The sequence below is a fragment of the Cebus imitator genome, unplaced genomic scaffold (genome assembly GCF_001604975.1).
Source record: "Cebus imitator isolate Cc_AM_T3 unplaced genomic scaffold, Cebus_imitator-1.0 Scaffold824, whole genome shotgun sequence".
Classification (NCBI taxonomy): Eukaryota; Metazoa; Chordata; class Mammalia; order Primates; family Cebidae; genus Cebus; species Cebus imitator.
The window spans coordinates 48,311-64,418 of record NW_016108139.1 but is presented as its reverse complement, the minus strand read 5'-3'; the positions used below and the strand labels follow the sequence as shown (position 1 = coordinate 64,418).

Sequence of the window (16,108 nt, the reverse complement as noted above, 5' to 3'; positions counted from 1 at the left end):
ACTAAAGAAACTGAAGAACCATCCATGGCAATATAAAATAATAGCAAAAGATGGTTCTTAACTTTCACCATGCTTCATTTCTATTTGTTTCTGATGGCTAGACTCTCAATAGGAAATCTACCCTGTTTCTAATACAAAATACTACCTGACACGAGTCAATTCAGAACCCTTAAGATCATAAAAATTCCACTATTGCAAAAGCCAATAAATAAATGGTAAGCGCATATATCAATATATATGACCCTCATCTATATGTTAACATGGTTCAAAAATATGCCTAAAAATAGGCCTCATAATCTGTTGTTAAATGCAATTAGTTATTAAGAAAATGTGGCTACTACTTTTACAAAAAGGTAATTATCTTCTTATTAACATATTAAAATTACTTTCTCATTTGGATTACACGAAAGTAATATTAAAAAACAAACAGGTATTATAATTCTTTCACAAAATTATACACAAAAATGCAAAAGATACCTTCTTGCTCTTTTGCCTTTTCTCTCTTTGGCTGTGTCTGAATCCACAATATCTGCTCTGAGGCAGTCCAAAGTCCCTGAAAATGAAAGGTGTTCTCCAAAGTACATTCGGTAGCATAGTGGCATTGTATCCTGTGACTGGATCCCTGTATGACTCAGAAGAGGTTTGAAAACAACCTAAAAGACATAAATAGTCATATTAGCTCTATTTATATTTTATTATTTACTGTAGGAATTACATATAGAAAAATGTAGCTTTTTTTTCTTGCCCTATCTTAGTACATATTATTATCATAATGTGAAGCAAAAAACTGTCTCGTATAATTGGCTCTAATTTTCCTTAAAATTTAATATTTTTAGTACCAATTATAGGCTACTCATCTTCAAATTAATATTAATAAATAAGGACACAGATTCCTTGATCTTGCCTGAGTGTCTGAAAGTACAAAGAAAATAAAATTATGAATTAGTTAAATCATTCTACCTTTTGCTTTTAAAACAGGCATGAATTTCTATTGTGTTTCCATTTACAAAAAAAAAGGATATATTAGGTTTACAAAGTTGATTTTTCAACTTCCTGTGTTAATATAACAACATTACAAATGTTACGAATATCTGACCTATTTTTAAATAGAGGCACTTGGTTATAACAGTCATTTAACATTTATTATTTTTTTTTTAAATTTAAAAAAAAATTTTTTTAATTTTTTATTTTTTTAATTAATTTTGACATTATAGGAAAGCCGAGTGGCTTAACATTTATTTTCAAAGAACTTCCTTTACATTTTAAGTATCACACATGCTTATGAAAATACATTATTCTGGTTTAATCTCTAGTTAACTGGATTTCAGACACTAAGCACTAACCGGACAGAAAGAACTACATGCATTCAATGCTAGAGCACTAAAATCACTCTGACTACTCATCCTCTGCATATGGTTCCTTTTCCTCCTTCCACATCCTAAAGATAGGTGCTATCCAGTGCTTTCTCAGCCGCCTTCAAACTCTTTCACTACACATTCTACCTTAGTGATCTTTTCCTGAAGCTTAAAAAATCCCTATGTAAATGGACAAGTGCCATTTACACAATGAGAGCCAATGCTAAATTTCCCATTGTCCTAGGTCACCTCATTTTGTGTGTGTGTGTTTGGGAATACAGCTCTCTATTTAACTGACTCTAAATTCCAATACTTCTCATTTTTCTACTAATCTTGCTAACCCTTCTTTCATCTATTTTTGATCATGAGCTTCCTAATTTCTCAAGTACAGTTGGCCCTCCATATCCAAGGCTTCTGCATCCAAGGATTTAACTAATCATAGATTGAAAATATTAGGGAGTAAAAAACTAATAACATATAACAATGTAACAATTAAAAAATACAAATAAAATACCAATACAGTATAACAATTATTGACATAGTATTTACATTGCATTAGGTATTATAAGTAATCTAGAGAAGATTTAACATACACACAAGCATGTATGTATGTTGTATGCAAATATATGCCATTTTACATAAGGGACTTATACATACCACAGATCTTGGTATCCTGGGTGGCGGATCAGAGGGTGGATAGGGGATTGGTCCTGAAAACAATCCCTTAGATACTCAGGGACAGCAGTACGTAAATATGCTCAAGATCCCTTTATCCTGAAAAAATGATGCCTCCTCTCACCCATGTCCCACTCTCACACTTGCCTTCTGGCCGCTCAAACTAAAAAGTTGTTTTAAAGGATTTCATTCCTTATTCTCCATATTTAATCAATTAAATAAGACCTTCACAATATCTTCATTTAACTTTTCAAAGCCATAAACATCTAAGCTTAGAATCTCCCTACCACTGGGTAAACTATTTCAACAATTCATCTTTTCGCCAGACATGGTGGCTCACACTTGTAATCTCGGCACTTTGGGAGACCGAGCTGGACGATCACGAGGTCCAGAGATCGAGACCATCCTGGCCAACATGGTGAAACCCCATCTCTACTAAAAATACAAAAACACAAAAAATTAGCTGGGCATGGTGGTGTGTGCCTGTAGTCCCAGCTGCTTGGGAGACTGAGGCAGGAGAATCACTTGCACCTGGGAGGCAGAGGTTGCAGTGAGCCGAGATCACACCACTGCACTCCAGGCTGGTGACAGAGCGAGATTCTGTCTCAAAAAAAAAAAATCATCTTTTAACCACTAGTTTCTCTATTTCAATCAATTTAATACAGTTGCTACTCATATAATATTTCTATATCTATAGTTTTAGTTATTTTATTTCTCTTCTCTGAAATCAATGCCTCCCACTTCTCGCTCAAAAAGGTCTTAAGGTGGCACTAAAAATCATAGGGTATAATTAAACTTTCTATTCATGCTGCTTAGCCAATTTGTTACAAATGAAAAAAACGTTACTATATGAGACTCTTCTATTTAATGATTACATATAGATATTTAATTTGCATTTATAATTAACCCATGTATTTTTCAAAGGCTCCTCTTGTTTTGTATGGAGGGTGTGGGCAGATGAGCATGGAATATCCTCACTAGAATTCCAAGATGCATACTACTGGATGGTTCCAGTTGCTAAGCACTGCCTAATGAGGTATAATTATAATTAGGAAAAAAAACAGGCTGGCTCACCTGTGCATCAGCAAGCTGAACAGCAGGAAACCCTTGGTTTGCTTCTTCTACACCTGCCACATCATCCTGACTGGTGCTATGCTGAGAATGTGTGCCATCCAAAGTATTTTGGTCACTAGACAAGACAGTGTTGAAATCTGAGGCTGAGGGTATTGTAGGAAGATTGGGTGCAACACCTAATGGAGTAAATTTTTAAGAATAAAATGTAAATTATTGGGAAATAGAAACACATAAAGGCATACAGCAAGGTGAAATTCTGAAGCCTGTAAAGTAGTACCATTTTCAGACTGTTTAAACTGAAAGGAAAAAAAGTAATTCGTACTTTTAGTTTATTTTATATGCACGATTTATTCGTGGAAAATGAAATTAAATTTTCAGAAGACATGTCTTCCTTATGTATCCTTAGACATACCTACTCTTTTGCATTTATGTTTGTTAAGTAACTAAAAGGTTTAGAATGATAGTTATTATGTCTCAGAGGGATCTAGATAAACTAAAACTTTTTTCTGTAACATTAAGTATATGATGTTTAATTACACTTTTCAGTTTTTTGTTTACCGCCTTTTGGTGTTTTGAAAATTAAAACAGTCGCATTAAAAGGACACTTTAAACTCCTTATATACAATCTCATATTTGACTTAATTGCCTTTCAACAAGAACACTGAGTGACTGCTTACTACTCTCTCAATTACAATATTATCAAAGGCATTCGTAAATGGAACACTTTCAACCAAACAGTGCTTGTTTGAGATTTTTAACCCATCCTCTGAAAAATAAGATTTTGCTATATTTTCCCCTTAGACAGTTAAGCAACATAATGTGATAACTCAATACCTGTTGGAAGACTATTGTGTCCTGATTTTGTAACAGGAGATTCTTGTACTACACTTCCTCGATTACCCACAGCATTTGACATCCAGTTATAGAAACTCACAGATGATGGTTCAGATAGCAAGGGATGTTCAGATAACATATCAGTGGCTACTGCATTTCCTGAAAATAAAATGTTTCTTAGTATTATTTATATACTAAGGAGCCAAAAAAAAATTTAATTTATATAACTACGTTTGAAACGCCAGGTTAAAATGTATGTTTGCAGATGGTTTTAAATTCTCACCGCATAATGTTGGCATTTGGATATTAGTGCATTAATAAAAAGCTTATTTTTATTATAATACGGAAAAATTCTATGTTGCTGGTCTAGACGCATACATTGACATTAGTCAGTGTGCAATTTAAAAATGCAAAGTAAGGGCATGAAGACTCCAAAAAGTTACAAACAGAACAATGGATTTCTAAAATATTTTCTCAAAGATAAGGTATAATATGTCAGATCAGTTGTACTACCAAAGTATATATCTAACTAAACTTAAGTCCTGTTTCATTTCAATTCCCCCGTAAATATAAACATGTAATTGTCAAATCTAGAGGATGTACCTGTTCTCGTTAGGGAGCTACTTTTCACAGCAGCACTGCTTCTCTGAGGAGTCCCTTCCAGGAGGTTGTGCAAGCTTGGGAAGCTTCCGGTCAGGTAGCTGAGTAGACTCTCCTTCCTTGGACTCTCCTTTACTGGCATCCCAGCACGTCCAACATGCACTGGAGAATCAGTGGCAGTATCTCCACTGGTATAGCTCAGAGAATGATATGGGTGAATTCCCTACAGAAAGTGTAACTTAGAGTTATTTCTTATGTATATAAAAATGACTGCTGATAACTACAACTAATATTACTATTACTGTTGCTATAACTGTTAGCTATTTTGCACATTAATACCAAAACTGATCATGTCTACTAAGACTGTGGTGAATCCTTTTTACATACATCCTTAAATGTATGTAAAAATGCTTTATAACTCTATAGTGCTAGACAAAGGGCCACTTTTATTATCAATATTATAATGAAGCACATTCACTTACTTTAACCATGGATCATTAATTCCCTTTATTTTTGTTGTTTTTATGAGATGGAATCTCGCATTGTCCCCTGGGCTGGAGTGCAATGGCGCAATCTTGGCTCACTGCAACCTCTGCCTCCCTGGCTCAATCGATTCTCCTGCCTCAGTCTCCTAAGTAGCTGGGATTACAGGCACCTGCCACCATGCCCGGCTAATTTTTTTGTATTTTCAGTAGAGACAGCATTTCACTATGTTGGCCAGGGTGGTCTTGAACTCCTGACCTCGTGATCTGCCAGCCTCAGCCTCCCAAAGTGCTGGAATTACAGGTGTGAGCCACCGCACCTGGCCATGAATTCCCTTCTTAATCTGATGAGGGAGTCTGGTGACAAGACATAAAACCACATAGCACAGTATATCAAACAGATGGTGGAAATGAAGCACTATTCCTACCGAAGGAGCAGTAAATAGAATATTGAAATTTCAGAAAGTTATACATAGGGTATTTGTGGAAGTGCCAAAGAACATTCATATGGGTAGCAAAGAAAAACAGTAGCTTGAAATATTTATATCACTGCTTATTTACTGAACCAGCAAACTGATACCTAGACACAATATCCTCTACACAAAATATTCCCTAGAAAAACTTACTGCTTCTACTACTACTACTGCCCCCCCCTACACACACACACATACACGCAGAGAGAGAGAGAGAGAGAGAGAGAGAGAGAGAGGGATCTGTAACATAACTGATACCATCAAAAGTAAGGTCTAGGTACTCAAAGAAACTAAAGAAAGAAAAGCATTCTACCTTCAGCAACCTTCCCTGCAGTTTTTAACAGGAGTCAGGATAGACTCTACCTGGAAGGAAACTAGAGGCTTTTCACTAACAGCAAGAAATGCAGGCACAAAGAACACCAGTGCTGTGAAACCCTTAAAAGTCTTAACCCCCCTCTGGAAAGCAGCAAAGTCTATTCCCTTCTCTGTTCCCTCCCAGTCATCCTCACTTAGATGAGGAAACGTGAAGGCAGCATGTCGACACAGGAAGTAAAAGAACACTTACAACATATTAAACACTTGGTAAGCATGTTTCATGTATTATCTTATTTAATCCTTAAGTTCTCCAAGGTAAAATGTTATTTCTACCCTAAAGGATGAAAAAAGTCACTTATATACTTACTAAGGAAAAAGCCAGAATTTTAACCCATTCAACTAACTTATATCTTCAAATTCTTAACACTAAATTATCCTTCCTAGTACTCTAATAGTCAGTGTGTTAAGATTAAATTCTCTGGAGAGCTCTGAAATGCCAAACAGACTTTCCACAATTATTTAATGGAAAAAAATTAAAAATTACAGAATTTCTCAATTTCTATCTTGCCACATCTATGATTAGAATGGCAGATCAATTTAAAATACAGTACAAAAAAAGACTACAAAGACAGAAAGATCTTGAAAAGCAAAGATGTGGAAACTAAACATTTGAAATTTCACATTTTTAGAGGACTTTAATAATCCATAAGCAAAAGAATGTTCAAAACAATTCTGAAAGTGGATTTACTAGGAAAACACCTAAATATGATTCAGAGGTTAGAAACACTGTCCATCAGGAAAGAAAGCTAAGCAGATTAAAGTGTCCCAAGCTTCTAACTATACTGTGGAAACAGAATAAAGCTGAATAGCTGAAACTTCTTTTTAAAATATATCAAACTATCATTGAATGTTTTAACTAAAAGAGCGATACTTACAGAATAGAAACTTTGAAAGCCCAACAGATTATCAAATAGAAAGTAAGTCTCTCCTGTGTTCCAGTATACTGGATCCCTTTTCCTGAGGTTCTCTTAGCTGTTTATCTATCTTTACATAAATCTTTTAGGCCTATAGAAGTATATATATATTTATCCTTTTCTAAACACACAAATAGGTATCAATCCTATACTTTACTTCAGTGATCATTCCATATCCACTTACAGATCTACTTCATCTAGAAGATTTCAGGGTATGCCTCTCTATCAGTGTACACTAGTTTATTAGTCTTCTAATGATTAGTCATTTGTGTTGTTTCCATTATATTCCTTTTATAGTGCTGCAAAGAACGTACTTAGACTCATCTTGTCTTTGTGCGTTTATGACTTTCTCTAGAATGAATTCCTCAATATGGAAATACTAGATAAAAGAGCATCACCTTCTAAATTTTTACACATATTGCCACATTAGTATCAAAGAGGTTGTACCAATTTGACTCCCATCAATGCTGTATAAGAGTATCTGTTTTCCCACATCTTCACCAACAACATACACTCTTCAAAAGTTTTAGTCTTTCAATCTGATAAATGAGAATGGAAATCTCATTTTAATTTACATTTCTTTAATAAGAAAACATTATTGTACGTGTATATGTATTTTTCTGTGAACTGCCTATGTCATTTAACCATTTTTCTATTTGGTATTGGCCTTTTTCTTAGTGATTAGGATGAGATCTTTCTGTTTTAGAAAATTAGTCTTTTGTCTTGTGTCTTACTGTTCTGTTTACAGTACAGTCATGTGCTACATAATTACAGTTTAAGTCAACTATAGGCAACGTATACAATAGTGAGCCCATAAGATTATATCATATTTTTACTGTATCTTTTCTATGTTGAAATACACAAACACCATTGTATTATAATTGCCTACTGGCTTCAGAATAGTAATATGCTGTACAGGTTTGTAGCCTAGGGCAACAGGCTATCCCACATAGTCTAGATGTGTAGTAGGCTGTACCATCTAGGTTTGTGTAAGTACAGTCTATGATGTTTGCACAATGACGAATTGCCTAATGACCCATTTCTCAGAATGCATCTCTGTCATTAAGTGATGCATAACTGTATATTACTTTTTTCTGTGTGGAAATTTTTATTTAATATTGTCAAAATTATCATTTTACGGGTTCTGGGTATCAGTGTGATACACACACAGACTTTCAAAGAAAGTTAAAACTTTTTGTTGTTGTTGTTGAGACGGAGTCTCATTCTGTCACCCAGGCTGGAGTGCAGGCACGATCTCAGCTCACTACCATCTCTGCCTCACAGGTTCAAACTATACTCCTGCCTCAGCATGCCAAGTAGCTGGGATTACAGGCATGCACCACCACACTCAGTTAATTTTTGTATTTTTAGTAGAGATGGGGTTTCATTATCTTGGTCAGGCCGGTCTTGAACTCCTGACCTCGTGACCCACCTGCCTTGGCCTCCCAAAGTGCTGGGATTATAGGCAGAGCCACCGCGCCTGGCCAGAAAGTTATAATTTTAACTTTTTAGTGCTCAGAAAGGTGAACTAGCAAAAAATGAATAACTACCACCAATAAATAATTTATCAAGGGTCAGATATTGTTCTAAGCATTTTTCATGAATTAGTTATTTCTCACAACAACCCTCTTCAGAAGGTTACTGTTATAATCTCCATCTTACACCAAGGAAACTGACATACAGTTAAAACATTCAGTTAACATACAGTTAAAACCTGTTCAGTTACAGAGCAACTGAGTGGCAGGGGCAGGTTTCAAACCAAGGCAGTTTCGCTTCCAAGGTGGTAGTCTAACTACTTTGCTATATATGTTTCTTATCAAGCATCCATTAAATTCATAAAACCAAAAAAATTTAAATCAAAAAACAGTCTAACCCAAACCACCTATTGATTATGCACTGCCTAAAAGGCTTCTCATTAAAACTGATAATTATAAGATTATCAACATTTTCAATTTTGGATTTTATTGAATTTTCAATAAACTGAAGACAGTCCTAAAGCTTAGTAGTTATAGTGGTTCTTAATCAACAGCAGTTACCAATGATATAATTTTCAAAGAAATATTTACACTGAAATTTCAAATCAAGTTAATTTCGACACAAAAATGTTATCTGAATATTGAGGGTAGACATCTAACATTTAAATTTGAGATTTAAGTCTTTCCCTGTTAAGTCTAAATAGATCTAACCAAAAAATAGCAATAATATACCTTTATTTTTAATGCAGAGTCACTATGGGTATGAGTTTTAGAAAGTTTCCTCATTATCTCAGCTCCAGTTACAGGTCCAGAGCTACCAGGTGGGGGCCGGTTAGCTGTTCCTTCTAATAGCATTGTGTGTTCACTGATTGTGGCTGAAACAGTTCAAAAGAATAAATGAGCAACAGATTTTCAGATTTTTCTTGAAACATCAACCCTAATGTTTCTAATTATATAACGACATTCAACTTTCATATTCCTTGACAAATATTTGTTATTCCTCCCCCGATACTATCACTCAGTTTCAAGAAAGGAACAAATGGCTTTTATTCAGTATTTCACATACTCCATGCAAACGATACCCAGACCAAAATTCAATTCAATTAAGCTCAAGAAAGCACAGACTGCTTATAGATTAAAAGAGGGATCTGCAGATAATTGGAAGGGAAGGGATATTCAGTGCACTGGTTTTCCAGCTTTGTGTAGATTTAAAAATTTTCAAAATAAACAATAAATAAAATCTACACTATTCCTCATAACCTGTTTGTTAAATATCATGTTATTTTTAAAACTAAGCTTGGTAAAGTTTTATATATCAATGTTCTAAAATCTCTAATTTTAAGACTACTCTTTCAGTATTTTTTCAAAACCATCATAACATGCATTTTCAGTAAATATTATAGGTCACAATAAAAATTAACCTTTGGCAAAGCATTAAGGTATGCATGTACATTTCATAAATGCATATCTGCTATCTTTGTTCTGGCATGGCCATTGTGTTGACAAAACTGTAGGCTGAGTGCAGGTCCCCAAGTTTACATAAATTCAGGACCAAGCAGGCATCAGGTAAAAAGACAAAGGCCCCTTGAAAATAATGTGGCATAGGGAAGATGACAAATAAAAATTTTAAATAGAGGTTTATGTGTTTCATTCAAAACACTCTACATATTTTAAGATACTTTTTGTCCTGGATAGATCAGGAGAAGTCTACTGTATTTCACAAAATTAAACTTACAAAATCAAGTCAGTATGAAGACTCCTAATCATTACCACTTATTTGGCCAATAAAAATCACACTTGTACACTTAAGCCATGACATTTTCTAATTTGGGACACAAATTACTAAAATTATCGTAAGTACCATGTTAACAAGTATGTAATATCTAAAATCTCTTATATTAGTAATTTATTGATAACTGTGAGGGAAAACAAAGGGGTCTCGACATTTTTAAAGAGGTATATTAACTTATCAATAGAAGATGTATAATATCTAAGCAAAAAAAACTACAGCAATTTTGTTGAGTAAGAAAATACCCTAATTGTGAGGTGCAAGAAAGCACTCAATAAAGGCTTACAAAACTACCTGCATCAAACTCAAATTCTGCACCATCAGCACTGGTATCACTTTGAAGACCGCCCCCATTGTCCAATCCAAGTCCATCTTCGTGTTCATGGTCCACAGCTATTTGAGGTTTCAGAGGCTGAGCTGGTCTATGTAAGCTAACTCCTTTAAAGGCTGGTGTCACCACAATAAACTTCATCCACTGCCTTGCCAGTGCAACTAAACCTTTCTTCAAAGTTACCAAAGCAGGAAGTCCATCACTCTGTAACAACAATGATGTAATTATAAATAATCTAATGTAATAATAACAGTTACTATTTAAGTGTTTTGCATATATTTATTCAAATTTCATAATCCCCATTTAAAGATAAAGAAACTAAAACTTAGATGTTAAGTAATTTGTTCAAAGTTGTCCAAGAGAGTCAGGATTTCAGTTATCAGTAGAATATAAAATCTAATCTCTAGACACAACATTTCATCTTTCTGTAATAAAACAACACAATAGCATAGGTCAAGAAGCATTCAATCTGCATTTTTTGCCCAAGTGAAAAATCAAAATATATTTTGAGCTACCTGGAATATTCGATAAGTAAAGGGGAAGTACAATTATTTCCTTCAAAGATTAGGTAACTACAACGATTTTAACATTAAAAAAATAAATTACTATAACTTATGTAGTATGCTAGATGTAGATGAATTTGTAACTGCTTTGAAAGTTAACTGCATTATCAGTAATAATTATACAGTTTAAAATACAGTTTATTTCACATGGTGATGACCGTAAGAAACTTTTGGCTCTTTTTCTATTACCTTAGTCTAATTACCTTGCCTTAGCATAAAGAGAAAATACCTAACTCCTCTCCATCCTATTTCCTACTATTCCTCATTTTAGGAAAAGGCTGATTTGATTGAAGAGCATCATGTACTAGTGGGCAGGAATCATCCTGTTTACTATCTGACGAAAACCAATACCACTAGCCTGTCCTTTCATTCCTAGCCTCGTACTGGAGCATGTTGTGCCTCTTCCTCTTACATGGAAAGCACATCTGGCAGAGCATCCACCCATGAGAAACACCTGCCATTCTCTCTGTTCACACTTCTCTACGTATAACTACACAGGCAAGTTAGGCTTAATCTGTAGATTTCCTAGTCTTCAATTCATAGGGAGGGAGTAAAAAGTACTACACCAGCCTTAGATCTAAGTGTCTTTTTCATATCCAACACTTATTAGAGATTCTTGACTTGCCTGACCAATGGCTTGACTGGCAATTAATAATACTGATACACTAGTCCCTAATTTGACTAAAGATTCTTGTGTATACCCTATTTGCCAGCAGCTTGAAGAGAAGAGAGACCCTAAAAGTTCTAAAACTCTAATCATGATGTGTTATTTGCTTTTCTAGAGGCTGAGATGGATTGTATTTATTTTGTGCAGTAATATATTCTCCCCTCAATCATCAATTAGTCCCTGTTTCATCAAACTGTATGTGAAATTTGGCTCTGGTAATTATTCTCTTGCTTAAAAACTCTTTATAAAATTAGCTTCCATGGCAGCACTCTCTCCTGGTTCTCCTACCACTGTCTTTCCTTTTTCATCACTCTGTGTACCCCTTTCCAACCACCTACACTCCCTTTAATTTTGGCATTCTTCAGGATTCCATCCCTGAGCAGTTTCTTACTCAACACAGCATTCCTAGAAATCTCATCCATGTCTACAGCTTCTACTAACACCTTCATGCTGGCAACTCCCAGATCGTGAATATGAACACACTCTTGCCTATAAACATGTCTTTTTTTTTTTTTTTTTTGATCAATTTTATGGTCAGTACACAGTTTATCTTAATATTACATTTTAGCATCTGGTAGAACAATTTCTTTTTTTTTTTTTTTTTTTTGGATACAGAGTTTCGCTCTTGTTGCCCAACCTGGAATACAATGGTGCAATCTAGGCTCACCACAGCCTCTACCTCCCAGGTTCAAGAGACTCTCCTGCCTCAGCTTCCCCAGTAGCTGGGATTCCAGGTGCCCAGCACCATGCCTGGCTAATTTTTTGTATCTTTAGTAGAAACAGGGTTTTGTCATGTTGGCCACACTGGCCTTGAACTCTTGGCCTCAGGTGATCTACCCACCTTGGCCTCCCAAAGTGCTGGGATTACAGGCGTGAACCACCACACCCAGCCCTTAGACCTGTATTTCTAACCATTCCCACATACATCTCAAACCCTGTGTATTTATCAGTGGTCCACCAACAGAATAGAAGCCTCCTTCAAACTAATATAGTTTCATTAACTTACCATTGTAGCATCATCAATGATGGAGTAATTTGCCTGGTGCAGATAGTGGTGTAGTATATTACATAGCAAACATGAAGGATTTTCTTGGAGAAAGCGAGCAACTTTTGTCAGTCTGTTGTATTTACTTCTTAGGGGAAAATGTACACTTTTATTCTAAAATCAAACAACAACAATAGATTTAGAGTGACAGGTATGAAAGAGCCTACAAATGAAAGATAATTCAGTAATTAAGAACTTGTAAGTCTGATATTTTCCAACAGCAATTAACAATAAGGGGTCATTTTCAATACTGGTGTTTGTATACCTTACATTACTTAAAGACATACCTCTAATGCTTCTGTCATTATGCATCCCATAACAGCACAAATTCTCAAGGTTCCCTCAGTTTCCAATTTGTTTAAAGATGACTTGAGTTGGTCAATAGGAACAAGCCATGCACCAACAGCTGGCGTTGCAGTGCTTAAAAGGTTCAGCTGCCTTTTAACACAAATAAAAAATTATAAAAACAAGGGTCAAAATTTGTATTTCAAATAATCTCTGACACCTACTGTGCTTGGTGGCTGTTTTACTCAGACAGAATTACTTTCTTATCTTTTTGAGTTCTGATAAATAAAAAAAAAAAAAAAAAAAATGTAAAAAAAAAAAAAAAAAGACAATAGAAAAGAAAGAAAAAACAAGCCTGTCGGAGATAAAAAAGAGTAAACCTAAGTCTAAGGCAGGAGAACATGTAAAAATAAAGCTAAAGTACTATGAAAGAAATCGGGTCAAACAAGGTGAGAATGATGTCTACAGAACATATGAAGTAAGAATGATGAAAAAGTAGCAACCTTAATACTATATATACCAGAAAAGTAATTTTAAAAAATATAAAACAGAATTGTATGCTATTTTAAATAAAGAAATATCAAGGGATAATACTGTACTTTAAAAACTCTTTACCTAGAAAATACATGGGTGTGAGATCTCACATTGGTGGGAGCTGCAAAACTAAACCAAATTTCTTTAATGGTCAACTTCATGCTACATGAATCCGGAGGAGGAGGCATCAGAGGGAGATCTTTTTTCAAATCATCAGATTCGACTCCTTCATCCTATATAAAATAGAATGCCAAAAACTTACTAACATACAGCACCTTAAAACCACTAACACAGAGGCTAATGTTTTAAGTGTAAAACCTTTTCATCAAAGCAAGTTCTACAGATTAATACCCTTACATCAAACAAGTAACGTAAAGCTTGCTCAGCACAATCAAAGGTCTAAGAACTAAAAGGCTTCAACTGATCACTTCATTTAATCACATTTGTTTAGGGATCTTGAGTGTTAATTTGTCAAGGTAAAGACAGTGAGAGAAAGATCTGCAATTTCCTGGGGCTTGGATAACTATTAAATTGGAACACAGGTAACAGAACTAAGGACTTCTGCTTCCTACTGCAATCTGCTTTCCATTCCATTTTACTAGAATATTTCAAACTTCCAAATAAAGCGCAATAAAAAATACTAATGTAGTGCATGTTCAAATAAATAACACTTTAAAATTTTATTTTTTATTTTTTATTATACTTTAAGTTCTGGGATACATATGCAGAATGTGCAGGTTTGTTACATAGGTACATGGGTGCCATGGTGGTTTGCTGCACTCATCAACCTGTCATCTACATTAGGTATTTCTCCTAATGCTATCCCCTCCCCAGCCCCCCAGGCCCCCAACAGGCCCTGGTGTGTGATGTTCCCCTCCCTGTGTCTGTGTGTTCTCATTGTTCAACTCTCACTTATGAGTGAGAACATACAGTGTTTGGTTTTCTGTTCTTATATTAGTTTGCTGAGAATGATGGTTTCCAGATTCATCCATGTACCTGGAAAGAACATGAACTCATCCTTTTTGATGGCTGCATAGTATTCCATGGTGTATATGCGCCACATTTTCTTTATTCAGTCTATCACTGACGGGCATTTGGGTTGGTTCCAAGTCTTTGCTATTGTGAACACTGCCACAATAAACATACATGTGCATGTGTCTTTATAGTAGAATGATTTGTAATCCTTTGGGTATATACCCAGTAATGGGATTTGGGATCAAATTTCTAGTTCTAGATCCTTGAGAAATTGCCGAACTGTCTTCCACAATGGTTGAACTAATTTATAGTCCCACCAACAGGGTAAAAGTGTTCCTATTTCTCCACATCCTCTCCAGCATCTGTTATTTCCTGACTTTTTAATGATCAGCATTTTAACTGGCACATGATGGTATCTCATTGTGGTTTTGATTTCCATTTCTCTAATTACCAATGATGATGAGCTTTTTTCCATGTTTGTTGGCTGCATAAATGTCTTTTTTTGAAAAGTGTACTTTGCCCACTTTTGAATTTTTTTTTTCTTGTAGATCTGTTTAAGTTCTTTGTAGATTCTGGATATTAGCCCTTTGCCAGATGGATAGATTGCAAAAATTTTCTCCCATTCTCTAGATTGCTTTTTCACTCTGATGATGGTTTCTGTTGCTGTGCAGAGCTCTTTAATTAGATTCCATATGTCTATTTCGGCTTTTGTTGCCATTGCTTTGGTGTTTTAGTCATGAAGTTTTTGCCCATGCCTATGTCCTGAATGGTATTGCCCAGGTTTTTTATGATTTATGTCTTCTGTTTAAGTCTTTAATCCAACCTAATTTTTGTATAAGGTGTAAGGAAGGGATGCAGTTTCAACTTTCTTCATATGGCTAGCCAGTTTTCCCAACACCATTTATTAAATAGGGAATCCTTTCCCCATTGCTTGTTTTTGTCTGGTTTGTCAGAGATCAGATCATTGTAGATGTGTGGCATTATTTCTGAGGCCTCTGTTCTGTTCCACGGGTCTATATATCTGTTTTGGTACCAGTACCATGCTGTTTTTGTTACTGTAACCTTGTGTTATAGTTGGAAGTCAGCTAACATGGTGCCTCCAGCTTTGTTCTTCTTGCTTAGGATTGTCTTGACTATGCAGACTCTTTTTTGGTTACATATGAAATTTAAAGTACTTTTTCTAATTCTACTTTAGAAGAAAGTCAATGGTAGCTTGATGGGGATAGCACTGAATCTATAAATTACTTTGGGCAGTATGGCCATTTTCACAATACTGATTCTTCCTAACCACAAGCAAGGAATGTTTTTCCATTTGTTTGTGTCCTCTCTTATTTCCTTGAGCAGTTTTTTGTAGTTGTCCTTGAAGAGGTCCTTCACATCCCTAGTAAGTTGTATTCCTAGGTATTTTATTCTCTTTGTAGCCATTGTGAATGGGAGTTCACTCATGATTTGGTTCTGTCTGTTATTGGTATATAGGAATGCTTGTGATTTTTGCACATTGATTTTGTATCCTGAGACTCTGCTGAAGTTGCTTATCAGCTTAAGGAGATTTTGGACTGAGACGATGGGGTCTTCAAAATATATAATTAGGTCATCTGCAAACAAAGACAATTTGACTTTCTCTTTTCCTAATTGAATATCCTTTATTTCTTTCTTTTGCCT

The 16,108-nt window shown here is 35.1% G+C and overlaps 1 protein-coding gene across 6 annotated transcripts in view; it reads right to left on the bottom strand.

Annotated features, from left to right (window-relative positions):
- LOC108297642 (transmembrane protein KIAA1109) overlaps window positions 1-16,108 on the bottom strand; it is a 147,235-nt gene that overhangs the window by 89,923 nt on the left and 41,204 nt on the right. For all 6 annotated transcript variants that reach the window (XM_017520307.2, XM_037735487.1, XM_037735486.1 and 3 more), the window contains 9 exons: window positions 13,553-13,704; window positions 12,940-13,090; window positions 12,614-12,766; window positions 10,341-10,581; window positions 8,990-9,132; window positions 4,542-4,761; window positions 3,939-4,097; window positions 3,105-3,280; window positions 478-653 (listed from right to left, as the gene is read on the bottom strand). In XM_017520307.2, the coding sequence (XP_017375796.1) occupies window positions 478-653; window positions 3,105-3,280; window positions 3,939-4,097; window positions 4,542-4,761; window positions 8,990-9,132; window positions 10,341-10,581; window positions 12,614-12,766; window positions 12,940-13,090; window positions 13,553-13,704 (1,571 nt within the window). The remainder of the gene's footprint in view (window positions 1-477; window positions 654-3,104; window positions 3,281-3,938; window positions 4,098-4,541; window positions 4,762-8,989; window positions 9,133-10,340; window positions 10,582-12,613; window positions 12,767-12,939; window positions 13,091-13,552; window positions 13,705-16,108) is intronic.